At 36.9% G+C, this 27,545-nt stretch overlaps 2 protein-coding genes across 7 annotated transcripts in view; one reads left to right on the top strand and one right to left on the bottom strand.

The window, feature by feature from the left end:
• Nucleotides 1-340: 340 nt before the first annotated feature.
• Nucleotides 341-12,639, bottom strand: ANKRA2 (ankyrin repeat family A member 2). 5 transcript variants are annotated; one of them, XM_025892603.2, is made up of 9 exons: nucleotides 12,326-12,639; nucleotides 8,686-9,078; nucleotides 7,636-7,794; nucleotides 5,321-5,386; nucleotides 2,998-3,095; nucleotides 2,390-2,515; nucleotides 2,025-2,091; nucleotides 1,426-1,506; nucleotides 341-855 (listed from the first exon to the last, which is right to left on the bottom strand). In XM_025892603.2, the coding sequence occupies exons 2-9, from the start codon at nucleotides 8,972-8,974 to the stop codon at nucleotides 800-802; spliced, it is 942 nt and encodes a 313-aa protein (XP_025748388.1). In that variant the 5' UTR covers nucleotides 8,975-9,078; nucleotides 12,326-12,639; the 3' UTR covers nucleotides 341-799. The 5 variants fall into 5 exon arrangements, with proteins under 5 accessions (XP_025748388.1, XP_025748390.1, XP_025748391.1 ...); XM_025892605.2 differs by lacking the exon at nucleotides 12,326-12,639 and adding an exon at nucleotides 12,110-12,305; XM_073905349.1 differs by lacking the exon at nucleotides 341-855 and adding an exon at nucleotides 862-1,117.
• A 65-nt stretch (nucleotides 12,640-12,704) lies between these two features.
• Nucleotides 12,705-27,545, top strand: part of UTP15 (UTP15 small subunit processome component) — a 19,652-nt gene continuing 4,811 nt past the window's right edge. The window contains exons 1-10 of one of the 2 annotated variants that reach the window (XM_025892472.2): nucleotides 12,705-12,840; nucleotides 16,086-16,258; nucleotides 18,283-18,375; nucleotides 18,475-18,659; nucleotides 20,231-20,409; nucleotides 21,003-21,128; nucleotides 22,737-22,872; nucleotides 24,929-25,013; nucleotides 25,753-25,902; nucleotides 26,625-26,726. In XM_025892472.2, coding sequence (XP_025748257.1) covers nucleotides 16,169-16,258; nucleotides 18,283-18,375; nucleotides 18,475-18,659; nucleotides 20,231-20,409; nucleotides 21,003-21,128; nucleotides 22,737-22,872; nucleotides 24,929-25,013; nucleotides 25,753-25,902; nucleotides 26,625-26,726 — 1,146 coding nt within the window. In that variant the 5' untranslated portion in view covers nucleotides 12,705-12,840; nucleotides 16,086-16,168. Of the gene's footprint in view, nucleotides 12,849-16,085; nucleotides 16,259-18,282; nucleotides 18,376-18,474; nucleotides 18,660-20,230; nucleotides 20,410-21,002; nucleotides 21,129-22,736; nucleotides 22,873-24,928; nucleotides 25,014-25,752; nucleotides 25,903-26,624; nucleotides 26,727-27,545 lie in introns of both variants that reach the window. The other variant, XM_025892473.2, reaches the window with a different exon arrangement.

The following is a 27,545-nucleotide window of genomic DNA, read 5'->3' as shown; positions in this document are numbered from 1 at the left end:
CTCACACTCATTGGGCAAGCAAAATTCCAGCCCATGGCTCTCTTTTCTAGATTTTGGTGTAACACAAATTTATAGTGCTCCTTTTGTGGAATTAAAGAACATATGACTTTTATTGAAGGACTAATGTTTCCTACTGAAAAACTTTTTTACAAGAGAAAAATATTCCAAATATACTTCTAAAAATGACAATTAAGTCTTTGTTGATTGACTTACATTCAATTTATTTTAATTATAATGTTTGATCTAACAGAGTGTCCTGGCAGGACAGAAGGCTAAACTAAAAATCCTAAAGTAATCCATTAATAATCATATAAAATTTTTAAAAAACTACCATGCAAACTAACAGCAAAAGTACTTTATTTATTTATAACATCATTTTGTAAACAATCACACTGTGCATTTTTAAATTCAACAATAACAAATTTTTTTCCTTTAGATTTATAGCAAACCTGTGTGAAGTCAATGAGTTAATACAAGAGTGAAGACGAACAGGGTAGAACAATTTTTGAAAGTGTTAAGTTACAGCACTTGATACAAAGACAGATAACTATCTGTACCATAAAAATTTACATGCCACAAAACATAAATTTATAATTTTAAATATGCAGTAAAACACATTTATAAAAAAGCATCAACATTAATTTTATTATAAACCAGTGGATTACTCAGAGGAATATTAAAACTTACTAAACCCGGTAAATTTTGCAACTGAGGTAAAAATTTATAAGTAAACAAAACTATCATTTATAAGAGCCGAAAAGTAAATGGAAGGGCAGACAACACTTCCTGACGACTATGTCTACTCCTTGATATTCTGAAGCAGCTTCAGTAAATGTGACTCAATGACCTGTTGAACTGGAACAGACAGGTTATCAAGATCAAGACCACCGCATGTTGATCACAGAATTTTACACAGAACTATCAAATTCTACTTAACATCAACTTCTCCTTAAAATAAAGGTATTCCTCCTATTCTGAGGATATATGCCCAATAATATATATTCATTGTCTGAGGATGGTAAGATTGCAGTGCAATACTTAGTGCACTTAAATTTAGTCTGTCACTGACTTAGTGATTGTCCAAGTTACTGGATTCTGTTCTTGTTCAAGGTGTGTTCTAAAGAACAGAGAAAGGGCAACTTTTATAAGTAATTTGCTACAAAAATGTTAAACAAGTCTTGTATGTAAATAGGTGTGCACTCTAGCAACGAATTATTTGGGTTGGTGAAAAGTAATAGTAACAAACTCATTTCCAGACTTTATAAAGAATTTGTTGATTTTGCCCACAGTCAAGTTACAGTCACTAGTTAGGATAACATGCCATATTTTATGACTACAAGTGATGAGAACGTTTAGTCCACTAGTCTGTACTGTTTACAGAACTTTACCAACTAAAATAAAACCTGAGAGTTCTAAAATACTTACCACTTCTATAGCCCAAGGCTACCGCTAAATCCATAGAATTATACCCAGAGTCCGTTTCAATGGTCGGGTCAGCTCCATTTTCTGTACCAAAACAGAAAGATCTGCATAAATAAAATGAAAATGTAGATATGTTTGTCTGTGACTGGCTCATGTGCAAATGGCAGGACAGATTTTCAGCAAATTGGATATTTGCAGCATGGCCTAACAAAGTACAGAGCACACGAAGTGCACAGAGTTCACTTTGGTGCGTCAGCGGGAGGATGCCTCAAACAGGCGTCCTCGATAACAGTTGAAACTCATAAACAACTATAGACAAAACTTATGCACAAAGACACTGTGGGCAGAGAAAACAACGATGGATTCAGACACAACCTTCAAGAGGAAAGCAACAGGGACAAATGTTCCAAGCACAGGTGTGCTACGGGATGGAGCTGCTTATCACATGGGCAACTCTGTGGTAGCAGGTGCTTCGCAGGATTAAGGTATTTAGTAATAGGTAAGGATTCTCCTGAGTAATACCAGGGGAGGCCAGCTTGTAAGGAATTAAAATAAAGTCCTCACATGGTATTTTCCAAATATTTTCACTTTTATTGGCTTACCTAAGAGCATTTTTACACATTTAACATGATTTCCATGTACAGCATAAAGCAAAGGTGTCCCTCCATTCTGCAAAAGGAAAAGGTGATTTAGTTTTTCAAGGTGAGCAAGAGATGAATAATTTAACGTTGCTGTGAGACGTTTTACTAAGAACTGGGTATGTAAAAGTCGTTTAAGGCAATTTTCATATTTTGTGAAGAATATTTAAATCAGAAGTAATAGCTGAGTTTGTACCATTAACTTTTTCTTCCGTGTTTAACTGCTAAATAATTTTTCCAGATGTTTAGTAAAATTTATTATGTCTCTCCAAACTAAATAATTCCTAGAATTTATTACAGTATTTTAAAAATCAGTATCATAGACTCACCCAATCATATTCATTTACATCAACTCCACAATCAAGCAGCATTTTGACAATATCTGTGTAGCCTTTACTACAGGCCAATGAGAGTGCACTTTCTCGACCTTTTCCTAAAAGCTGGGGATCAGCACCCTGCAGTGGCAAGTGGAGATAACAGACTTCAATTCATGTAAACAAGAATATCGTTATTTCTGTCAATAGAATTACAGTTCAGTACTTAGGTCAAGTACTGTTCTGGGGTTAATAACGTAAACTACTCACGGATGCCTTTATTATCAGGGTTGTCTGGAGGGCCTTCCTTCCTCCATCTCAAATGCTAACTCTGCTTTCACTCTTAAGTTACAGGAAGCTTCCCCCGTGAAGCTTCTCCTACAGCGCTGACCATACTTTTGTTCTCATTGCACTCTGAGGGAGCTGGGCATGAAGTTCTCTCTTGCTGTTTCATGTTTGCTTAGTCTTACTTGCCCAACTAGATCCAAGTTCCCCAGGAATATGAAAAGCTTGCAAATTTTTTTTGGATCCTCTACCATTACATCTAGTTGGCTGGAGATAGAAAATCTTTACTCAAGACTTAAGTAACTATACATATACATTTTCCAAAGCATTTTCCTTACATTCTGAAGTAGAAACTCTACCACAGCTATTTGCCCGTGTGCTGCAGCCCACATCAGAGGAGTAAATCCTTCTTCATCTGTGTGATTGATAACATTTTCTGTTTAAAAGAAAAACAATTTTTGTCATCTAATTTAACAACCATCTATTAATATCATTATGAAAATACTGGCATTCTAAAAGGTGGATTATACTACTCAATGAGGCTCACTTCCTGCTGACTTATTTGCTGAAGTCCTACTATGTGAGTTTGTACCATTAACTTTTTCTTCCACATGTTTAATTAGCTAATTAATTAATAAGCAAAGGTGTACAATAGTCAAACTATGGAAAGAGCCAAGATGCCCATCGACAGATGAATGGATAAAGAAGATGTGGTATATACACAATGGAATATTATGCAGCCATCAAAAGGAATGAAATCTTGCCATTTGCAACAATGTGGATGGAACTGGAGGGTATTATGCTGAGCGAAATAAGTCAATCAGAGAAAGACATGTATCATGTGACCTCACTGATATGAGGAATTCTTAATCTCAGGAAACAAACTGAGGGTTGCTGGAGTGGGGAGGTGGGAGGGATGGGGTGGCTGGGTGATGGACATTGGGGAGGGTATGTGCTATGGTGAGCGCTGTGAAGTGTGTAAGACTGATGAATCACAGACCTGTACCTCTGAAACAAATGATACATTATATGTTAAAAAAAAAAAAGATAGTAGGAAGGGAGAAATGAAGGGGGGGGAATCAGAGGGGGAGACGAACCATGAGAGACTATGGACTCTGAGAAACAAACTGAGGGTTCTAGAGGGGAGGGGGGTGGGGGGATGGGTTAGCCTGGTGATGGGTATTAAAGAGGGCACGTACTGAATGGAGCACTGGGTGTTATACGCACATAATCAATCATGGAACACTACATCAAAAACTAATGATGTAATGTATGGTGATTAACATAACAATAAAATTAAAAAAAGATTAGGGAGGAAGATAGAGTGATAGGAAAGGGACAACAAGCAGAAGAGTTTGGTGTTTGCAGGAGTGTGTCTACAGGGAAAATGAACACAAGATTGTAAATAAAGATGTGGTTGCATTTGGAAAAAAAATTAAGCAAAGGTGTTCCTCCATTATTTATAATCTTGAAGTACAAAATTCTTTCGAAGGATATAAAACTCAGAAGTTACAAGGAAAAAAATAAATTTACCATTACAAAATGTTAAACTTTTGCTGAAAACATGAGAATCAAAGGAAAATGACAAACTGGAAAAAAATATGCAACATAAACAATAAAAAGTAAATTTCTTTAATTTAGATGAGGACATATAAATCAATATGTATCAGGCAGTTCACATACAAAAGAGCTTAAATAGACCATAATTTAAAAAATCTAAACACACCCAGTATGAGATACCATTTTTCACCCATGAGATTAGCAAAGATTAAAATCTGATATCTTGTGTCACTGAGGGTATGGGGAAATACAAACTCTAACTTTGGTGTGAGGACAGGACAAATATCTGACAATATATATAAAAGTGAAAAATCCATATACCTTTTGACCCAGCAAATAAACTTTTAGGAACTCATCCTATAGGTATTCTTAAAAAGTATGCCAACAAGAATGTTATTTAATACCGAGAAACTGAAATCAACCATCACCAAGGGGATTAGTTAAAAAATAAAAACATAGTATATATGTATGCAGCAATACAGTGCAAAATTAGGGACCTATTAAAAAGAATGAAATAGGGGGCACCTGGGTGGCTCAGTTGGTTAAGCATCTGCCTTCAGCTCAGGTCATAATCCCAGGGTCCTGGGATCGAGTCCTGCCTTGGCGGAGGGGGGGGTCCCTGCTTCTCCCTTTCCCTCTGACCCTCCCCCCCCGCTTGTGCTCTTTCTCTCTCAAAATAAAGAACATGTTTAAAAAAAATAAAAAAGAAATAAATCTTTATGTGCTCATTTGGAAAGATCTCCAAAATATTAAGTGAAAAAGTACAATACAGTGTGTATAATATTTTCCCTGTTGTTTACATAGTAAAAAGCAAATACATATTTCCACACATGACTCCAAAAATAAACAGAAATGCTTTCTAAAAGAGTTTCCTGAAAACATAAGAAATTTATAATGTTTGCTTTTGGGGAAAAGGTTATGGTGGTAAGGGAGGCTGTAACTTTTATACTTTGTAGTACTTTATTTTTTTTACTACCTACAGAGTTATCTGCCTGGTGAGATTATGCAAATATTTTTTTTTGGTCTTTACACCTTCCTGTATTAAATCTAATAAGTCCAATTAAATATGTTTTAAGTACAGTTTAAAAAACAGGCTATTACCTTGTTCAATCCGAGTAGCTAGGTAGAGCATCTCTCCCTGAGCAGCCAACTGGTGAACAGATAAAGCTGAAATGATACCACAAAAAGCTTAATGTGTTTCTACCTGCAGGGTACACTTTCATCATGTCATTCATATTTGTGCAGCAACTCTTTTCTAAAACAAAAACTATTTTATTGTTTAAAAAAATTTAACTTAAAATATATCCTAACATTACAAGTAGCCATTCTGTATCTGAGATTTAATATACATTTAAGGCAATTCTGACATCTGCAAAGTATTGTTATCAGTGAATATGCAAACTGTTATGATCAACTATTAACAATGCAAATTGCTAATGATCTTATCAATCAAACAAATGGCTTAGGTATTTAATTTTTAAAATGCTAACTCAATATCCAAACTTAAAAGGATGTTGGGTCTAAAACACACAAAGACACACCTTTTGTCTTTTTATTAATTAAATCCTCTGAAATCCCAAATAGCATTATTTCAAGACTCCATGGGTTTTTCTTAACTTTTGGAGTGAGGTAGTAAATGGAAAAATGACTTCGAGAGTAAATTCTTGAATGTAGACCTAGGTGTGGCTAGTTAGCTCTGTGACCTTGAATAAATGATTAACCGTTTTTGTCTATGACATGAGGGACATGAACTGCATGATCTCTAGGTGTTTCTTTTCAGCTCAAAAATAATATGGTTGGGCTATTTTTAAGAGAACATCTGTATTTAATTTATTCATTTATTCATCCATCCATCAATTTGTTCATTTATTTATTTTTTAGGACAACATCTTTAAGACAAAACTAAACAGGCACTGTTCTGTGAGGGTTCATCTTAAAAATTAGTATCACTTGATCCTTGACTTCAGCAATATGACTGAGCAGCCTTAACAGAAAGGAAAGCAATTATGAAACACATGCAAATTTAATAAGTAGAAAAAAAATGGTTAATAGCGAAGTAAGAGTCATGGACTCCTCCTGGCTTAACTATTACAGCATGTGATTCAAAATCAGGATGGATATGGTGTTTCCAAAGTAAAAACATATATTTTACCATGCTTTAGAATATAAATGCATTTACATTATATACTCAAATATAGTTCCTAATATCAAACTGCTACCTGTTTTCTCTCGTTAACATATCTATACTATTTAGAATGTTTTCTGATTTATATAGAAAAATTTCATTTTATTTCTTCTACATTTTTAAAAAATTGTGGATTCAAGGTTTTTTTTTTTTTTAAGATTTTATTTATTCATTTAAGAGACAGAGATACAGAGAGAGAGAGAGACAGTAAGAGAGGGAACACAAGCAGGGGGAGTGCGAGAGGGAGAAGCAGGCTCCCTGCTTCGACCTGAGCCGAAGGCAGACGCTTAACCATCTGAGCCACCCAGGCGCCCCTGGATTCAAGGTTTTAAAGGGGTTAATTTCATATTCATATTATTATAGTCAAATTCAAAATTACAATAGAAATCACTCAGGCTTTACTATAAATCACTTGCTGATCACTGATCTAATTTATAAGTAAAATGTAAAGCCTTGCACTCTAAGAACAGAAAAACACTCACAATGTCTTAGTTTGCACAAAGTTCAGAATGATAAATTGTTTGTTATACTAAGACTATAAAGGTTTTAAGAAAGAAAATCTGTAGGGGCGCCTGGGTGGCTCAGACTCTTAAGTGTCCAACTCTTGATTCTGGCTCAGGTCATGATCTCAGGGTCCTGAGATGGAGCCCTGTGACAGCTCTGTGCTGGGCATGGAACCTGCTTAAGATTCCCTCTCTCCCTCTCCCTCTGCATCTCCCCTCTCCACCTCTTTCCCTTAAAAAAAAGAAAACTTGTATAAAATCTGTATGTGTATAAACAAATATAAACCTGTACTTGTATACATCTATATAAAGTCTGTATTAAAATCTGTATTTGTTCTTGGGGCACCTGTGTGGTTCAGTCGGTTAAGCATCTGTCTTTAGCTCAGGTCATGATGGCGGGGTCCTGGGATCGAGTCCCGCATTGGGCTCCCTGTTCAGCAGAGAGTCTGCTTCTCCCTCTCCTGCTCCCCCTACTTGTGTGCTCTCTCTTTCTTTAATACATAAGTAAAATCTTTTAAAAAAAAATCTGTATTTGTTCTTAAACATGAAATATTTGATTATGCAGTAATAGTGTGAAAAAAATTTTAAATTACTAAAACTATCAAGATATCACTTAAGCTTTCCAAAATAGAATATGGATTTAAAGAAAATAATGTTTCAAAGCCAAATTCTTGAAAGTATTGTATTACTAATAAGAATATTTTAATACATCAGTGGGATATACTTACAATTTGCTAATAGAGGTGTGGTTGAGACCTCATTTCCTCTGTGTTTGTTGGTCAAAGTAGTTGACTGTTTTATGGGTGAGAAGTGCTTTGTTGTAGAGGGAGTGTAGACATGTCTTACTTGAATTCCCGGAGAAGGAGACGTATGGATATTGCATTCAGCTAAGTAAAATAAATTTAAACACATTAAACTAACATTTTAATGACAAAGCATTTCAAAGTTCTATGTCAATGTTTACATTAAAAAAGAAATACATGAGGTATATCTTCAACCATTTCTCAAGTGATATTATTCTTTGCTATAAAAATTCTGTATTATCACAGTGAAAGTTCCAGAAAAAAATCTGTATTAATCTTGAGTGATTTTATTCTGAGATTAGATTTTTTATTCAACAGATTGTTATAAAAATAAGTCTACAATATAATGACAAACTTCACTGAATTAAAGCAGGGAGCTGATATCAATCAAATATTCATGGAATAGGGAATAGTAAGGTAATTCATTTCTTAAAAGGCACAAATAATTTTTTTCACCTATCATTTTAAAGGGTACAATAAGGGGCGCCTGGGTGGCTCAGACATTGAACATCTGCCTTTGGCTCAGGTCATGATCCCAGGGTCCTGGGATCAAGCCCCGCATCGGGCTCCCTGCTCAGCAGGAGGCCTGCTTCTCCCTCTCCCACTTCCCCTCCTTGTGTTCCCTCTCTTGCTGTGTCTCTCTCTATCAAATAACTAAAATCTTTAAAAAAATAAATAAATAAATAAAGGGTACAATAAGAAACTTTAATTTGTAAATAAACAAAGGTGAAGAAAATTTTTTTAAAAAAAATCAACATATACTTATAGATATCAAATAACATGAAATTATTTAATTTTGGTTTTGGTGAGATTCTAGAAAATCACATTAAAATATGACTTCCAAACTCTCTCTTCCAAATCATATTAAAATATGACTTCCAAATTCAAAATTTCATGATCAGAAAGGAAAAAAAAAACAACAAAAAAATGAAATAAATGAAAACAAATGCAGATATTTATACCATAACTTTCAACCTTTAAATAGGACAGATGCCACTTCCAGGTCAGAGTTAACCTGATCTTGAATATTTTTACTATCCTCTTCATTTAAGGACTTCACAAATCGAGAACACACGTTCATATCAAATCGGTTAGGTAATATGAATTTCATTCCCATGGCAACACCCTGAGCTGATCCTTCTTCTGCATTCGAGTCCAGCTGATGTTCTATTTTAATGTCTGGCATGCCAGTTAGACTGTAACTGTCGGGACACTCTTCCACTATCAGCTGAGCTCCAATATCCAGATTTGCTGATGTAGCCATGATTTCAACTGCAGTTTCAATAATTAAAACATTCCTTCATGATTTCCTCTTTGTTTTATACGAGTGGTATCCACTGTGCTCCTGGAATTCAGATATTGAAAAATCTGGAAGAAAAAAATTAAAAATATCATTATCAACTTAGCTAAAGTACACAAAATAGCAAAAAGTGCTCTTATAAGCACCTCCACACAATAGTAAGCATATACAATGTTCAGAGGCAGACACCTGGGTACAAATCCAAGCTTCGCCACTTATTAGCTGTGTGAACCTGTACGTTACTCAACCTCTCTAAGCCTCAATCTCACCTGTAAAATGGAAGTGTCACCATTAACCTCCCAGGATTTTGGTAAAGGACAAATGAAATATAGTAACATTCTCACCTTCATCACTAGGTTTCAACAAATTTTACTCTTTTCTCCCCTTTCCTATTCCTGAACATTGCCAAATGAACAGAAGATCAAGGTAACAATGAAAATAAACTTTCATGCTCCTTCACCAAGTCAGAATAGACCAAGAAGATGGCAGCTGTGAATCAGGAAGAGAGAGCCCTCACCAGAACACAACCATGCTGGCACCTTGATCTTAAGACTTTCCAGCCTCCAGAACTACCCGAAATTCCTGCTACGGCAGAAGCCCACAGAGGACTTGGAGGCACTTCATCAAAACGGAAAGAAGCTAATTCTTACTGGGACAAAACATGGTAAAAAAATTCCTAATATCATCTTTTTCTCAAAAATTTGAATTTGTTGTTTTCAATAGTTCAAGTGAGTGATCCTTTCATTGATTGCTAGATTCTTTAAACCACCTTCTAATGTTAAAGTGCCAAGACAAACATTAAAAAAAAAACCCCTTTCATGTGAAAACTTTAAACTCTTACCTGTAGTTCATCTTTTAACATGCTATGTTTGTAAGCGGCTCTCAGTTTGAATTTAAGATAGAACTCATGTTGTACCCATGTCTATTAGCATCTACAACACCTGTGATTCTTGGATAGTCAAAGGCTTTACAAAATTTTGGTTATGATGAACTGAAGATATACTTATCAGTTTTTGTTCGGCTCAAATGTTAGTAACTTAATATAGGTTTTTATGAAAACTGTTACTACAGAAACTATAGACTGGCTTCCTCTGCCTTATCATCTCTAGGGCATTAGGATCCAATTATAATTTCTACATCTCAATTTTTGTAATAAGCATTAAGAAATAAGAATTAAATATAAATAACTGATTTTTTTCAAATATAGATAATCAAGACATGAATTCAATAAATGCAAACTCTCAAAGCATAGATTATAAGCACACCTGTCATGGAATCATTACTATTGTTTTATAATGAGTTTTGGTAATCGCTGGCACTTCCCTATGAGCCTTAATATAATTTCAAGAAAATTCCATTATTGTACCTAAAATTGTTTCTAAAAAAAAATGAAGAACTCCAAGATTATAAATGCCTGATGCATATAATCCCTGAGATGGGGGGAAGAAAATTAAAACATCTAATTAATCTTTTCATGTTAGTGTTTACTGCCTCTTAGCAATTTTGAGAGGATGCAGGGTGTTTTAACATTGGAATTTAAAAAGAAAAATGCATTATGATCACAGTGGAGCAGGGGCTGGAAAACCACACATTTACAGATAACTATTTTCAGTTTTAAAACATTTTCCAAGACAGGTCCTTATAACAATCCTTTGAGTAGTGACAGTAGTTACCTGTTATTTCCTATGCAGAGAAAGAAAAAGGGAGCTTATACATTATGACGGACCTATCCAGCTATTTGGATAGATCACCTTGACCACGAAAATAAGCAGCAGCACTAAACTAATCCAAACTTCCAAGGGACAAGAGGTGAAGAAATAACAAATTGTAATAATAATAATAAAAAGAAAGTAACAGGTAACAAAGTCAATATACTTCAGCAAAAGGAAAGAAGGAAACCGGAACAGAAAATGAGTTGTGATTCAAATGGAGACGGAAGCTCAATGCAGAGGGCTTTAAAAATGTATTGGAAGAAGGGAAAAATGAAGGGGGGGAATCGGAGGCGGAGACAAACCATGAGAGATGATGGACTCTGAGAAACAAACTGAGGGTTCTAGAGGGGAGGGGTGGGGGGATGGGTTAGCCTGGTGATGGGTATTAAAGAGGGCACGTTCTGCATGGAGCACTGGGTGTTATAGGCAAACAATGAATCATGGAACACTACATCAAAAACTAATGATGTAATGTACGGTGATTAACATAACTTAATAAAATAAAATTTAAAAAAATGTATTGGAAGATAAGAACTGTGTTTCCTGAGGGAAGAACCATCTCCCACAGACTCCTATCCAGAGCTGGCCTAAATGCAATCCCCTGAGCTCTCTTAGCACACTGCATTTATTTCTGTTTTTAGTATTTATCATTCTCTTGAAAGTTTCCACTTAAACTCCAAAGACATTGAAAACTTCTCTAGGATGGAGACCACTCTTACTAACTTTGCACACAAAGCAGAACCTGATCCTATCAGGTGATCCAGAAATGTTTTCTGATCTGAACTTTAACATTGTTTTAAATTATTTTCTATACTGAAATGATCCTGCAAGACGCCCAACAAAGGCTTGCTAATTAGATTTGGCTTTACATTCTCAACATCACTACTAACTAGCTGTGCAACCCTGGACAGAAAAATCACATACGTTTTCTGAGACTCATTTTATTAATCTATACAATGTAGATGGTTGAAATAGACATCTCTAATACTCTTTCTAGCGCTAAACATCTTCCACGTCATAAATCAGAGTTTACAGACGGAATTACAGGTCTTTGAGGGGAGAACCTGGGGGAGGAGGGAGTGAACACAGAAGGCTGTCTTGCCACTACTCTAGAAGAGATGAGCCAAATTGGTTAAGCTAAGATTCTGAAGACTAGGAGAAAGAGAGGGGAAACATGATCGAGAGTAGGAGGCGGTGAGAAAGAGGTACGGCCAAGGAGAGCTAGGATCACCTCGATCGATCAGAGCCCAGGGATGAAGAGAGAGACACACTGGGCAACTGTGCTACTCCGCAGTGGATCCTAGTAACAGGAGCCCCCTGGTTCTTCCTAATCTTGAAATTGTCCTACAAGGAAAGGAAGGTGCTATGAAAATGAATGATGCCTCACAGGCGACAGGTGTCCCAGGGTCCCAGGACAGAAGCCCGCTGGAGGGGACACTTGTAGGAAGGGAAGTCCGTTCGGTCGCCACCCGCCAGCTCTGCCGGAAAAGTCCCAGCACAGCTCAAATACTGCGGGTGGAAACTCTGGTTCACCTACGGCGGGAGGGTCAGGGGGACAGGGGCCGGAGGCCGACTGGGTGGGAGCGCAGGGCCTCGCGACTACCTTCGACAGCCGACAGCGAGTCGGGCCTTTCCATCTGCGGCCACAGATTCACTGCAGGCCCCCAAACCCCGGCTTGTTTTGACCGCGACGTCACTTCCGACTTCTTCTTTCGGTTTCTGACCAAAAAAACGTTCCGCGTCACTGCAGCCTACAGGCCTTCCAGGTTTTTTTCACCGCCGCTGCTCGGTCTTTATTGCCTGAGTACTACAGAGACTGGGTCACTTCAGTAGACCCTTCTGGGTCACTAGGGTAACACCCGTCTGGCCGCCGTATCCCATCTCCGCCTCTCCCATCGCCCCGCCCTCCTGACCCTCCCCTGCGACTCTCGGGCTGCGTAAGGTGCGTGAACTTACGTCATTACGTCACTTTTGTGCGACTGGCCTGGCTCTTCATGTCTTGCGACCTGGCGGCTCCGTGGAAGGTGAGCGTGATCTTCCGCAAGTGAGCCTAAAGAGTCTGGGGAGGGGACGGAATCCAAGAAATTCTCCTTGGACGCAGAGTGTCCCGCCGGGCAGGTGAGGCGGTACGTAGGTGAAGGCGGCTCCCAGTGGGGGTAGTTCAGGCTCAAGTCGGGCCTTTCTTGGTATCTGGCATGCTCCTCTGGGGCTTCCCAGTCTTCACCGAACGGCTAAAATTCCTTAACCAGCCTCTCAGGATCCCCGCGATTTAGCTTCGACGTAGATTTGCCTCTTCTACAATCACATCCTCTCTTCCTGTGCACCATTATTAACCCGCATCCCTCCAAGGCATTGGGCACATTTCCATCTCTGTCTTTGCTTATGATCTCTCGATTTCGAATGCTGCCCTTATCCCCCGCGCTTGTGCCCATCTTAAGAGGTCAGTCTGTTTTAATATTAGACGTCAAGGCCCAGTTGAAATGCACACTTTGAATCTTTCTGGGAGCCGCCCGGTTAGAATTAAAAAGCTGTTTTGAGCTCTTAGTACTCTGTACGTTATCTATAGCATATATTTGATATTCTGCATTGTATTGTAGTATCTGTTATTAATCTAGTCCCAGTTTCTCCGGCTCTGACCTCTCCCTGATCATTTTCTTCTTACTCATTTTTACATCATTTCTTGCCTCCACACCTTTGTATGGTGTCATGTTCCCCCTCCCTCACCTCCAGTGCTGTATCTCACTTTAATCTGGCAAACCACTGCTACTACTCCTCACTTGCTTTTTTTTTGAGATTTTATTTATTTATTTGTGTAAGAGAGAGAGCGCGAGCGCGCGCACATGCAAAGGGAGTGGCAGGCAGAGGGAGAAGCAGGCTTCCCGCTTAGCAAGGAGCTCGGTGCAGTCTCCATCCCAGGACCCTGGGATCAAGACCTGAGCCACCCAGGCGTTCCTGCTCCTCACTTGTAAACTTTTAGAGCTTTAAACTATTTCTCTCAAGGCAGAGTTATGTACTCCTTTGCTGATATTTTAGTAATGTACTGTACTACAGTAAGGGTCTGAGGCCTGCACGCTTGATTTGGCCGGGTGGCTGTTTTCATCGGTCAGCCAGTGAGCCTAGAATGTTTTTTACAGGTGAATATATGCAACCTGATGATAGGAAACACTAACCTTGAACCCGAAGTCAGTGAAATGTTTTTCCCTTCAAAATTCTCAATCTTTTCATTCATAAACATAAAATTGTACTCATTTGGGGGGTTTTGTTAGTAAAAAATTGGGATTTTTTTTTTCTTGCTTGCTTCCTTGTAATTACATAATACTGTTCATTTTGCCTGTTGGCCTGCAAAGCCTAAGATATTTATCATCTGGCCCCTTACAGAAAACGTTTGTTGACTCTTGATGTCAAGATGTCTTGATGTGTAGCAGTGTTCATATTATAGACACCACTTGTGCCTCTAATTTTGTGTTTTTCCGTAGAACCCAGCACAGTGCTTCCTTTCTTTTCCTTCCCCAAATTTTCTTTAAGCACTTAAAAAATATCTTCCAGATACGAAATGTTAGTTTAGTGGGAAAAAGAGATTATTACAAATTCAGTGTTACTATGCACACAGACAGAAATCTGCAAAATGAAGTGGAGTTAGGAGTAGAGAGAAGGATGGAGGATATGATCCTTGAGTTGAGCTTTAAAAGATAAAAATGAAGTGGGTAGAGATCATTCCTGGCAAAGAGGACAAATGAGCAGAGACAGTGAGAGAAGAAAGAGCATGGTGTGTTAAAGGGAATAACAAAGAGGTAGAGCTGGAAAGGTAAGTAAGGGCCAGATCACAAGCGGTGTTAAGAAGCTAGGACCTTTGTTTTCAGGCAGTGTTGTGCTTTGTAGCAAAAGCTGGATTTGCTGGGTAGTTAGGTCTTGCTGATGGCTATTTCAAAGATGGATGAGGGAGTCAAGGGGCCCTTGTACTGCACTATTGCTGTAGATGAGAAGATCTGAGTTAGAGCAGTGAAGTGGACATGATGAAGTTTAGGGAGGTAAAATCAGCAGATCTTGTTAACTATTTGGATGTTAAAAGTGAAAAGGAAGGACAAGTCAAGGCTGATTCCGTATTCCTGGCTTCTGCCGATCACAGCTAAAATGGAGACTATTGGAGAGTGTGAGGGCACTGTTCTATTCAACATTGTATGTCCTGACCCTAGAACAATGTCCTATACATTGTAGGTACTTGAATGAATAGAAAAGTTTGCTTCCTTTTAATTGTTGATTGCTATGTTTCATCAAAAGAACTTTTAGAATATGTCATACCTACTTATTTTGGTGTTACTGGGGTACTGTTTTCAGGTTTTTTGGAATAGATGATGAGTTGCACCACTGATAAAATGAATCTCTTTTGCAATTGAATAGTCCTGGAGAGACATTTTGGCTTCATTTCATGTCAGTTAAAAGTTTTATTTTTATTTTATTTTTTTAAAAGATTATTTATGTATTTGACAGAGAGAGAAAGAGCGCACAAACAGGCAGAGGGAGAGCGAGAAGCAGGCTCCTTGCAGAGCAGAGAGCCCGATATGAGGCTCGATCCCAGGACCCTGGGATCATGACCTGAGCCGAAGGCAGATGCTTAACTGACTGAGCCACCTAGGTGCCCCCAATTAAAAGTTTTAATTCATTTTTATCCTATTCTGTTATTTAAATTGAGAATTTAATTTCAGAATTGCTTTATTCTTGTTTCTTTTCTTACTGTTTAAACTTTTTTAAAATTAATTTTTTAAGCTTTTACATTTAAATTTCTACATCAGTATATTAACTTATTTTAAGCTTTTAAATTTAAACTTCTGCATCAGAATATTAGCTTTTACTTTTATTTTAAGCTTTTAAATTGAAAGCTTCTCTGTTAGAATATTAGCTTTGTTTTCCTTCTTGGTATTGCTCAGGCTTTCAGGAAGTCAAGACCCTAGTCTATGTTCATATAGATTAAATGTCGTCCTAAATTTAGTTTCAGGAAACTTTTGTATTTGCAGTTTCACCTTACTGTTTTCTGTTATTAATAAATAAACAGTCTAAGCCAGTGGACTTTTGCTTTGGCTACTGGATGGCTGAGGCAGATTTATTTCCATGTGTTGTAAATTGGTTAGTTAGATGTGAGAACATTAGTGTACAGCTTCTGTATAGCTGAGTGGATGGTGCACTTTGGGAGCCCTGTCTGTATTCTACCTGCTTCCTTTAGATTGTCTCTTCTGTGTTAGAGTTAAATGATTTATTGGTCACTAATTTATAAGCTAGCACACAGGCTTTTGAAAAGACACAGAATGAAAATGGTGACTGTACAGGTTTAAGAATAATATGTTTATATAAAATATTTTCTTTTTCAGACATAAAGCAGAGTCACTATAATTATTTCTAACGTCAATTTCAAACTACTTACCCTTGGATAACAGTCCAATTATATGAAATTATGGCTGGTTATAAGCCTGCAGCTATTCAGACATATCCTGTACTTGGTGAAAAAATCACCCAAGACACACTGTACTGGAACAACTATAAGGTAGGTGTAGATGGTAATGAGGGGTTTGCATTTATGCTTATTTCTCCAGCATATGTTATACTCTGGTAGAGAACTGATAACTAAGAAGAATCTGTCAGCAGTTTACAGTTTGGGTGGAAAATTTGATATCTGGTATTTTTTCTTGGAAATTTTAAATTAAAAGTCCATGCTGCTTAATGATTTTAATCATACAAGTGCCTAGCAAAGAATAGATGATTAATGACTGCTGAATGAAATAAATTTTTGAATTTGAATCTTATATGCAAGATTTTTTTTTTTTTTGCCTTTCTAAAACTAAGACAGAAGGAGGGGAAATCGGAGGGGGAGACAAACCATGAGAGACTATGGACTCTGAGAAACAAACTGAGGGTTTTAGAGGGGAGGGGGGTGGGGGGTTGGGTTAGCCCCGTGATGGGTATTAAGGAGGGCATGTACTGAATGGAGCACTGGGTGTTATACGCAAACAATGAATCATGGAACACTACATCAAAAACTAATGATGTAATGTATGGTGATTAACAGAACATTAAAAAAAAAAAAAAAAGGCTCACGGGGCTGTGACCCCAGCCATGCAGCCTATGGTCCATTCTTGCTTGCTTCCTGTAGAAGTAGGTCTTCATCATCTCTTCAAGACCTACTGGTTGCATTGGTTCTCCTAATGGTACACAGTGCTCCAGTTATGGAATGGATCAGTCATGGGTATAAAAGGCACAGCATAGGGAATCCAGTCAGTGGTATTGTAATAGCATTATTTGATGACACATGGTGCCTGCACTTGGGGTGAGCACAGCATAACATACAGTGCTGTCCACTCTGCTGTACCCATGTCATATGGTGTGTCCATTATACTTCAATGAAACAGTAGACATAAAAGCACACACAAAAAAATAAAACTAAGAAGTGATGCAGAATTAGTTCTTCTAGACTATCTACAAAGACAATTTTTTTAAAAAAAATGAACAATTAAATGGAAAAATGGAAAAGATTTGAGATTGGGAGGTTTATGGAACAAGAAATTTAAATGACCCGTAAATATATCAAAGAGCTGCAGCTTCACTCATAATTAAAGAAACAAAAAACAGTAATTTGCTATTTTTCATCTCTTATAGTGGCTCAAATGAAAAATTTTGATCATCATTGCTACTTGAGAGAAGAAAATTGGTGCAGACTTTCTGGAGGGCAATTTGACATATCATGATAAAGATACCTTTTAGCCATTTAAATTCTGCACTTTGGAACTTACCTCAATGATTATACTCCCCCAAATTTGCTAAGATATATGTTTACGGGTGTTTATTATAAAGTATTACTTTTTTTTTTTTAAGATTTTATTTATTTATTTATTTGAGAGAGAGAGAGAATGGGAGATAGAGAGCACGAGAGGGAAGAGGGTCAGAGGGAGAAGCAGACTCCCCGCCGAGCAGGGAGCCCAATGCGGGACTCGATCCCGGGATTCCAGGATCATGACCTGAGCCGAAGGCAGTCGCTCAACCAACTGAGCCACCCAGGCGCCCCTAAAGTATTACTTTTAATACTAGAAATTTTTGAAAAATCTATGTCTGTTGGTAGTGGACTGGTAACGTAAATGATGATGTATCCTATAATGGATGGCAAATCTATTGATCATATCAAAAGCTAAGATGAGTTATTAAGTGGAAAAAAAGCAAGGTGCAGAACAGCCTGCATCGTATGATCTTTGTGTTAGTTACAGAATACATGGTTAAATGTATTCTGATACAGACATAACTCTTTTTCCTCTCAGCAGTAATCGCAGAAAACTCCACAGCTAAAGAGAAAGAGTGGGGTATTGTTTTCCAGCCATATATTTATGTACTTTAATGGCAACCAGGATAGTCTGGGTGATGGCATTTGAACCTTTTTTGCTTTCTTCATACTTCTGTATTGAATACATCCTAGTAAATGTTACTAAGAACAGAGAGAAATGATCATTAAGAAATTATGTAATGCTTAAAAGGTCTTACCAGTTGTAACTCTGTTAATCCTTTGTATTGTTTTTTATTAAGACCCCTGTTCAAATCAAGGAGTTCGGTGCAGTGTCAAAAGTAGATTTTTCTCCACAGCCTCCGTATAATTATGCTGTCACAGCTTCCTCAAGGGTAAATATAATATTAAATTTATTTTCGCTTTGTGTAGTTGATATTTACTACTGATCTTGAGCCATCTGGTTAAATACTGTGTTTTTTATCTTTTTGTAGATTCACATTTATGGCCGGTACTCTCAAGAACCTATAAAAACCTTTTCCCGATTTAAAGACACGGCATACTGTGCTACTTTTCGTCAGGATGGTAGACTGCTTGTGGCTGGCAGTGAAGATGGTGGAGTTCAGCTTTTCGATATAAGTGGGAGAGCACCCCTCAGGCAGTTTGAAGGTCATACTAAGTAAGAGTTGTTGTTTTTTTTTGTCATTGTAAGCTTTTTGTATGTTTGTTTTTTGGACTTTGAATAAAAACATAGAGCAGTTCTCTGAAGATTATGTGCCAGTGTATACTTTCTTTCCTGGTTGTTCTAAGACAGAGTACCTAATCTTTTTTTTTAAGATTTTATTTATTTATTTGACAGAGAGAGAGAGAGATCACAAGTAGGCAGACAGGCAGGCAGAGGGAGAGGGAGAAGCAGGCTCCCTGTTAAGCACAGAACCCAATGTAGGGCTCGATCCCAGGACGCCAGGATCATGACTTGAACCAAAGGCATATGCTTAACCAACTGAGCCACCCAGGTGCCCCGACAGAGTACTTAATCTGGTCCAGTCCTATGGTCCAGTTTGATGGGGCTCATGAATTGCCTAGAATTATATGTGACATTTAAGAAATGTATATTTGTTTAGGGAGATTTCCTATAGCTTTCGTCTAATCAGTGAGTTCTGTGACCAGTTGAGGTTATAAACCACAGTTCTAAAGGCAACCTCACAACTATAAATGAGAACTCTATGGGCTGGACTACTTTCGAGGTTCTCATTTGAAGTTAAGTTGAAAGGTTGATTTTTTTTCTTCTTGAAGTTAATATTTTGCCACATGATAAATTAAATGGTCAGGGCAGTTTTATATTATAACTTTGTATCAAGATTATCTGGTTTGCTACTGATTTGAAATCTCAAGTTGTTTTTTATAGTGTATTATCAGGATGGTCTTTCCCCATCAGGGAAACATTTAAAATATAACAGAAATTCACTTCACATGATCTTACTTAATGGCAAGTCTTCTTAGAATTTTGTAAGGAACTATCCATTTTGAAATTTTTTAAATTAAAAGTACCTTTGCTCTAGGGGACGCCTGGGTGGCTCAATCGGTCAAGGGTCTGCCTTCAGCTCAGGTCATGATCCCAGGTCCTGGGATCAAGTCCCGCGTCGGGCTTCTCGCTCAGTGGAGAGCCTGCTTGTGCTCTCCCTCTCTCTCTCTCTCTCTCTCTCTGACAAATAAATAAATAAAATCTTTAAAAAAAAGTACAGGGCGCCTGGGTGGCTCAGTGGTTAAGTGTCTGCCTTCGGCTCAGGTCATGGTCCCAGGGTCCTGGGATTGAGCCCCACATCGGGCTCCCTGCTCAGGGGGAAGCCTGCTTCTCCCTCTCCCACTCCCCCTGCTTGTGTTCCCTCTCTTGCTGTGTCTCTCTCTGTCAAATAAATAAAATCTTTAAAAAAAATAAAAATAAAAATACATTTGCTCCAACATTTAGAACATTTATTTAGCAGTTTTGTAGAAATGTTAGCATACTAGAAAATATAATTTTAAGGCTATTATTCTTAACTTCATAGAGTAGGGGTATTTAAAATTTTAAATTGGCTTAGGGACAAACACCTGTTTTAAAGATTTTCTCTCGTAATTTCCCCCTACAATTACTCCCTGAAACTGAGCTGCTTTTTTTGTTATTTGGGGAAAAGGAGTATTTTATGTTAGAAGATGCCAGACATAGAATTTTTTTCTTGCTTTTTAATATATTGATTCTTGATCTTTTAGAGCAGTTCATACGGTCGATTTTACAGCAGACAAATACCATGTGGTCTCCGGGGCTGATGATTATACAGTTAAATTGTGGGATATTCCAAACTCCAAAGAAATTCTGACATTCAAAGAACATTCTGATTATGTGAGGTGTGGATGTGCTAGCAAACTGAACCCAGATCTGTTTGTAACAGGTTGGTGAACTGTTTTTCCCTCCTGAAGTTGATAATTTAATTGTGATGTAAATTGATACTGCTTTGGAATAGAGCAGTTTAAAAATTTTTTATAAAGGGATATGTTTCAGCTTATCTAGTTGTTTGATTTTCTTTTTCTTCTTTTGGTGATTGTTCTTAACTGTCCTCCAGACATGTTTGGAAGCATCAGGCTTCCCTGAAAACATGAGTGTCAGAACTGTAATGGTTTTAGTACTCTGGTTTTCGCAGAGCCTCCAGCAGCCAAGAAATAAAGATAATGCAGTGCAGTGTTTGTGGGTGCTTTCACAGAGGTTCCCAGGTGATTCAGTAGCGATAACAGCTTGAAGATCCAAATAGTTTAAGATCCTGTATGACATAGTTTAGTATAGTATAGTATAATGCTTTTTTAGGAAGCAATCAGTGGTACTAGAGAGTTTGGAGGTACTGTGCACCTTCATGAACGTACCTATGTGTCTTTAAAATTTCATCTAAGTCTTTTCTCCTCCTAAGATTTATATTTGGATACACACACATACTTAGTTTTCGTTGTTTTGAGTAATGAAACTCACATAATACAAAAATTGGCATTTTAGGGTCCTATGATCATACTGTGAAGATGTTTGATACACGAACAAACAAGAGTGTGATCTCTGTTGAGCATGGGCAGCCAGTGGAAGGTGTCCTGCTTTTTCCCTCTGGAGGTCTTCTGGCATCAGCAGGTATTTTAAAAATTACTTTTCCAATACTGTTGGTCTTGAATTAGTTGTTTTTTTAATCAGTTACTTTTTATAATTTAACACTGTGCCCTTGAATTGCATACCTACGTTTTGGTCAACTGATAAGTAGGGCAGGCCAGCAGTTACTATTTATTGAGTACTTAATGTGAGCCAGATACTGTGCTATTATATACACGTTATTGAGCCTAGAAGGTAATTAGTTTTCTCCCTATTTTGCAACTAAGGAAATAAATAAGAGTTATTAAATTAATTTTTCCAAGATAGAGTGATAGATCTGAAATCTTAAAACTTGAGAGCCTGCATTGTGTATTTACCAAAAATCCAGGTTGTATTCCTGTCATTCCTACCTAAGAGATCCATGACAGCTTTTGAAAACACATTTCTTTCCGTTCTAGAATCAGGCTTGTCTTTTTTTATGTCTCTCGATTGAAATGACTTTACCCAGCAAATAGCCAGTAGTTCTGGAAGAGGATATAATATGGAGTCAAAAGGGGTCTTGATACATTTTTTTCATCAAGTTGGAACTGAGGTATTTTTTTTTTTGTTATGTTGATCATAGAGCATTTTCAAAATTAGAGTGGAAGAAGTAAATTGGCTTTTTTCATTTATCAAGTCAAAATTAATGTGTTGACAGTAGAATACATAGGTAGTATGTGTAATATATAGCATATATATGGCTGTGTGTAGCCTTTTTTTCCTTCATTTTAAAATCCAAATAAAAATTACCCTGTTTTGTACTTCTTCCCCAGTACCTCTTTAATTTCAAAATAAATTAATAACATTGACAGATGTATCCATTTTTCTTGCTGTTATTTTGAGAAATGGAAGTAAGTTCAAGTTGAACAGGGAGAATGGACACCTGTATACTAATCTTCACTGTGTCACTAGCTAATTGTATGACCTTGGGCAGTCCCTTCACTCAACTCCTGTAGACTCTGAAAATGAGAGTTTGGATAGGATCAGTTATTTTAAATTGTGCTCTCATGAGCTGCCATATGTGGTGAGACAGGGACTATGAATTGGCTTACAGCCCCACTTTCCCAGTCAGGATAGATAAGACCTTTGCTTCTCCCTCTCCAGCTCGTTTTTCTATTTTACCTTCTAGACTTTTGCCAAATATATCAATGAAATGAAAGATGCTGTATTAAAAGAATTCTTTTTAAACTATTGGATTAAATTGCCTTTAAGGACCATCTAACTCTTAGAGTAGAAGTTATAGGGAAGTTTTTCAAATGAGTAACTATATTACTCATTTCCATAGTGACACAAAATTTCTTTTGCAGGATGATTTTATTACAGTTTTCTTAGTAGTTTTTGGTTATACTTTTTATTGTGCTAGGCAGTTCTGTAAACTTTACAAATATGCAGTTATCTAATCACCAAAACAGTTCTTTGAGGTAGGAACTATTATTATTCTCAGTTACAAACTCAGTAAGTGGATAGAGCCAGCATTGAAACCAGGCAGTTTTGCTCTGGGACCCCTCACTTCACCTCCATGCTGTATAGTCTCCAGTGTAAAATGCTTTTCAGATCTTTAAAATATTGAATGTTTAGGCAGAATTTCAAACTAAAGATTATTTCTTTTTGTAGGAGGCCGTTACGTTAAAATCTGGGACATGCTGAAAGGAGGACAGTTGCTAGTGTCTTTGAAAAATCATCATAAAACTGTGACGTGTTTATATCTGAGCAGCTCTGGACAGAGGTTACTTTCTGGGTCACTGGATAGGTTAGCATTTTAATTTTCTTTATTATTACTAGTGTACAAGTATTTACTGCTCGAGGAAATGAGTTATTTCTGAAGTATTTGTGCTAAAGTAAATATTCTGTCAAATGATTTCTGTGAAAAAAAAAATCTTTTCAGCTGAAAATAGTTTTGACCTTTTATTCACATACAGCAAACTTTTTTTCTCACTTGACATAACAGTGCTTTAACTTATATACTTAAGGAATTTTATTGAACCATTTGAACATTGATCTTTTAAAATAGTCTGTTATTCTGTGGTTTCTTTAAAAATCCTTATTGTATATTTAAAAATATTTACAGTGAGTATATGTATATATCCTAGCTTATATTCAAATTTAAAACTTCATGTGACTATGGACTCTGAAGAACAAATGGAGGGTTCTAGAGGGGAGGGAGGTGAAGGGATGGGTTAGCCTGGCGATGGGTAATAAGGAGGGCACGTTCTGCATGGAGCACTGGGTGTTATATGCAAACAATGAATCATGGAACACTACATCAAAAACTAATGATGTAATGTATGGTGATTAACATAGCATAATAAAAAAATAAGTAAATATGTTCACATGGAACATTGAAAAAACTTAATGTGAAAATTTCTATACATTTATGTGATTCAAATATTACTATTTTAAGTAGGTATTAGTATTCTATTAGTTAATGTTCTAGAACAGTGTTGTCCAACAGAAACATTATGTGGGCTACGTATGTAATTTTAAGTGTTTTAGTAGCCACATTAAAAAGGCAAAAAGAACTAGGTTTCATTAATAATATATTATTTAGTTCAGTGTATCTAAAATATTATTTCAATATGTAATTGATGTAAAAATTATTACCGAGAAACTAGAGACAAGCATCCGATACATGTCCTGTGATACAGTAATAATATTGTATAGTGATTAAAGTGAAATATAGTTGTGTTTAACAGAAAAATATTTTTTACACTACTGCAGTTTTTAAATTAAAATTTAGGTTAATTAAAATCAGGTAAAATTAAAAATGTGGTTCTTCATTTTCACTGGCCACATTTCAAGTGCTCAGTAGCATGTGGCTAGAACTATGGCACAGTTCCAGGATTTATTCGTAGTTATTTGTTTTTGGTCATTTTATTTCCATATTTCCTGTTTCCATTGTTATGGAAAGCTTTGGTTTTTCAGTATGTTTATAAAAATGTATACGTATTTTATGGAGTGCCTTGGGGTGCCAGTCCATTAAGCATCTGCCTTCGGCTCAGGTCATGAACCCAAGGTCCTGGGATCGAGTCCCACATTGGGCTCCCTGCTCAGTGGGGAGTCTGCTTCTCCCTCTGCCTGCACCCCCTGCTTGGGCTCTCTCTCTCTGTCAAATAAATAAAATCTTTAAAAAAAAGCATACCCATTTTAAAAGCTAGAATGTATTTTTAACAGAAAGGAATTTATCATGTAAATACGGAGCAGACTCTCTGAAGTGCTGTTACTAGGCAGTTTGGGGCTCCATATTTAGATGTGTCTCTCAAAAATCAAGTGCGAGTTGGCTCTCTTCACAGTAGTCGTCAACCCAGAGTGGGTTTTATCTCTCAGAGGATGTGTGGCAACATCTGGAGGCATTTTTGGATGTTGTTGGAAGTTGGTGGAGTGCCGCTGGTGTACAGTGAGTAGCGGTTGCTGAACAGCCTACCGTGCACGAATAGTCCCCACAACAAAGGAGTATCTGGCCCATAGTGTAACTCACGTTGATGTTGAGAAACCCTGCTATTTTGGTTCCCAGGTGCTTTGAAACCTTTCTTTTTACTCTCAGGTTTCATCGTCAGTGGTTCATGGTCTGTGGTTCATGATCTGTCCTTCTGGTGGCTAGTCAAGTCTTTATATAAATATAGTTACTGCTAATAGTTCATTTTTAAAAGGGATGCAGTGATGAATTTATAATTATATTATTAATCATTATTTTTCTTTATTGCTGTGTAAATTTTAATATTTATACATTGAGTTTCTTAAAAAATTGGAAATTTGCATTTTATACTCATTTCCTCGGTGATTTGTAACAAAGCTTTCTTTTTTATTAGGAAGGTGAAAGTATATAGCACGACTTCCTATAAAGTAGTCCACAGTTTTGATTATGCAGCTTCAATTTTGAGTCTTGCACTTGCAGTAAGTACTTCTGGTTCTTTTTAAAGATTTCACTAACCTTGTCTGTTAAACTAAAATGGAATTTTAGGGTTCATCTTTGTATTTGAGTAAATCTTGCTTCTTGCCATATTAGATAGTTGAGTTAAGACAATTTCTATTATATGACTTGTCCCAAAAATTTACTATGAATTGAGATTTAGGTCTTGCCCACTGTTATGTAGGTTCAAACCAAGTACAGCTGTAGGCATTGTTAACACTAAGAGCAGGATCTGGGAATGTCCACTGTCAAGTTTCGTGAGCCGTTGAAGAAGAGGATATTTGAATCTGAATTAGAAGAGGAAAAGCTTATTACAAAATATTTTCTTGGCAAGAAATCTGAATTAGAAGAGGAAAAGCTTATTACAAAATATTTTCTTGGCAAGATTGTGGAAAGTCATGGTATCATGCAATCCTTTTTCTAGTAAGAGGATGCAGGAAAAAAAACTATTTTGGAAGTTTCCTAAGATGTCATTAACTGTATTATTATACAGTGATAATTTACACCAGGTATAACATGTTCCATCAATATACTAGTATTCTGGAGGAAAAAATGATTTATCTAACTTTTTGCATGGATCATTGTTAGGCAGAGTATATCTCATTGGAACTCTTGGTGAAAGTATGGATAAGCAGAAAACACGTTATAAATGGTGTTTTGAAGAAAAACTAAGATAAATGATGGGTTAGGAATAGACTAACTTATTTTTCTAATTGCTCTTAGCATGAAGATGAGACAATAGTTGTAGGAATGACCAATGGAATACTGAGTGTTAAACATCGGAAATCTGAAGCCAAGAAGGATTCTCTTCCAAGAAGAAGAAGGCCTGCATATCGAACTTTTATTAAAGGAAAAAATTACATGAAGCAACGGGTATTTGCATATTTCTTACATTTTTTTTTTTAGAAAGCGTAGTTTGTTAGAGTAGTCAACTCCATCCCTGCATGTTACTGGAAAGTGCAGTTCACATGGGATTTAACTTTATTTTGCTTTTCTCTACATTAATTCTCTCTTAGATTGCTAGTTTGGGGACATTATTAATAAGTAATGGGGAATAAGGACTACTTTAATACCCTGAATCATAACAATGTTACAGTATTTTACCATATTCAAAACAATGTCTTTGACACACTATCTGATTTGATCTCCTAAACAACTCTGAACAGTAGTAGAGCCAGTTATGTGCCCGTTTGGCATTTGAGAAGATGGAGATGCAAATAAGTTCTGGTCAATCCAGCATCTTATTACTGGTAACCAGAGTCATTGGGACTAAATCTCAGTTTCTCCCATCTTTGTTTTCTCTTTCTACTAAGTCATGCTGCCTGCCATGTGAAGAGAATTGAAATGAGTAATGTTTTCCCAGAGTGAGGTATTGTGTACCTGTTCTAAGTTAAATCATTGGAGAGTAAGAACACATTGATGTAGCAGATTATTCCATTTTCAGTTAGTCTGCATTCTGGGCACATGCCCGTTATTCATAATACACTTCAGGGTCACCCAGGTATAAAAAAAATCCACAATGAAAAAATTCGTTTTGAATGAAACTCTATACACATACTGACTTTTTTTTTTTATAAATTTATTTTGTCATACAGGATGACATTTTGATCAACAGGCCATCAAAGAAACACCTAGAGTTATATGACAGGGATCTGAAAAATTTCCGGATCTCTAAGGCACTTGATAGAGTCCTTGAGGTGAGTGAGGACCATATATACATATATAGTATGCTCTGTCTGTGAGTGAGAGAATGTGTGTGTATGTGTGTGTGTGAGTGTGTGAGCATATATATATATATATATATATATATATATATATATAGTATCTTCTCTGAGTGAGAATGTGTGTGTGTGAGCATATATACATATATAGTATGCTCTCTGAGTGAGAGTGTGTGTGTGAGCGTATATACATATATAGTATGCTCTCTCTGTGAGTGTGTGTGTGCATATAAACATATATAGTACGCTCTCTGTGAGTGAGAGATTGTGTGTGTGTGAGCATATATACATATATAGTACGCTCTCTCCGTGAGTGAGAGAGTGTGTGTGTGTGTGAGAGCATGTATACATATATAATATGCTCTCTCTGTGAGTGAGAGAGTGTGTGTGTGTGAGCATATATACATATATAGTATGCTCTCTCTATGAGTGAGTGTGTGTGTGTGTGAGCGTATATACATATATAGTATGCTCTCTGAGTGAGAGAGAATGTGTGTGTCTGAGCATATATACATATATAGTATGCTCTCAGTGAGTGAGAGTGTGTGTATGTGAGCATATATACATATATAGTATGCTGAGTAGGAGAGTGTGTGTGTGTTTGTGTGAGCATACATATATAGTATGCTCTCTGAGAGTGTGTGTGTGTGTGTGTGTGAGCATTATATACATATAGAGTATGTTCTCTGAGTAGGAGAGTGTGTGTGTGTGAGCATATATACATATATAGTATGCTCTGAGTGTGTGTGTGTGAGCATGTATACATATATAGTATGCTCTGAGTGTGTGTGTGTG

Source organism: Callorhinus ursinus, unplaced genomic scaffold (assembly GCF_003265705.2).
Source record: "Callorhinus ursinus isolate GAN/ISIS: 27379988/994484 unplaced genomic scaffold, GSC_fseal_2.0 scaffold23, whole genome shotgun sequence".
In the NCBI taxonomy this organism is placed as follows: domain Eukaryota; kingdom Metazoa; phylum Chordata; class Mammalia; order Carnivora; family Otariidae; genus Callorhinus; species Callorhinus ursinus.
Note: the sequence above shows the minus strand (reverse complement) of the source record. Positions and strands in the feature narration are given on the sequence as shown.

Excerpts from the sequence above, each read along its gene's own strand:
- ANKRA2 (XM_025892603.2), bottom strand. The coding sequence starts at position 8,974 with ATGGCTACATCAGCAAATCTGGATATTGGAGCTCAGCTGATAGTGGAA. Across the intron at positions 7,795-8,685 it reads GGCATCTGTCCTATTTAAAG|CTGAATGCAATATCCATACG; the intron begins GTTGAAAGTTAT and ends TATTTTACTTAG. Across the intron at positions 2,092-2,389 it reads ATGTAAATGAATATGATTGG|AATGGAGGGACACCTTTGCT; the intron begins GTGAGTCTATGA and ends TTCCTTTTGCAG.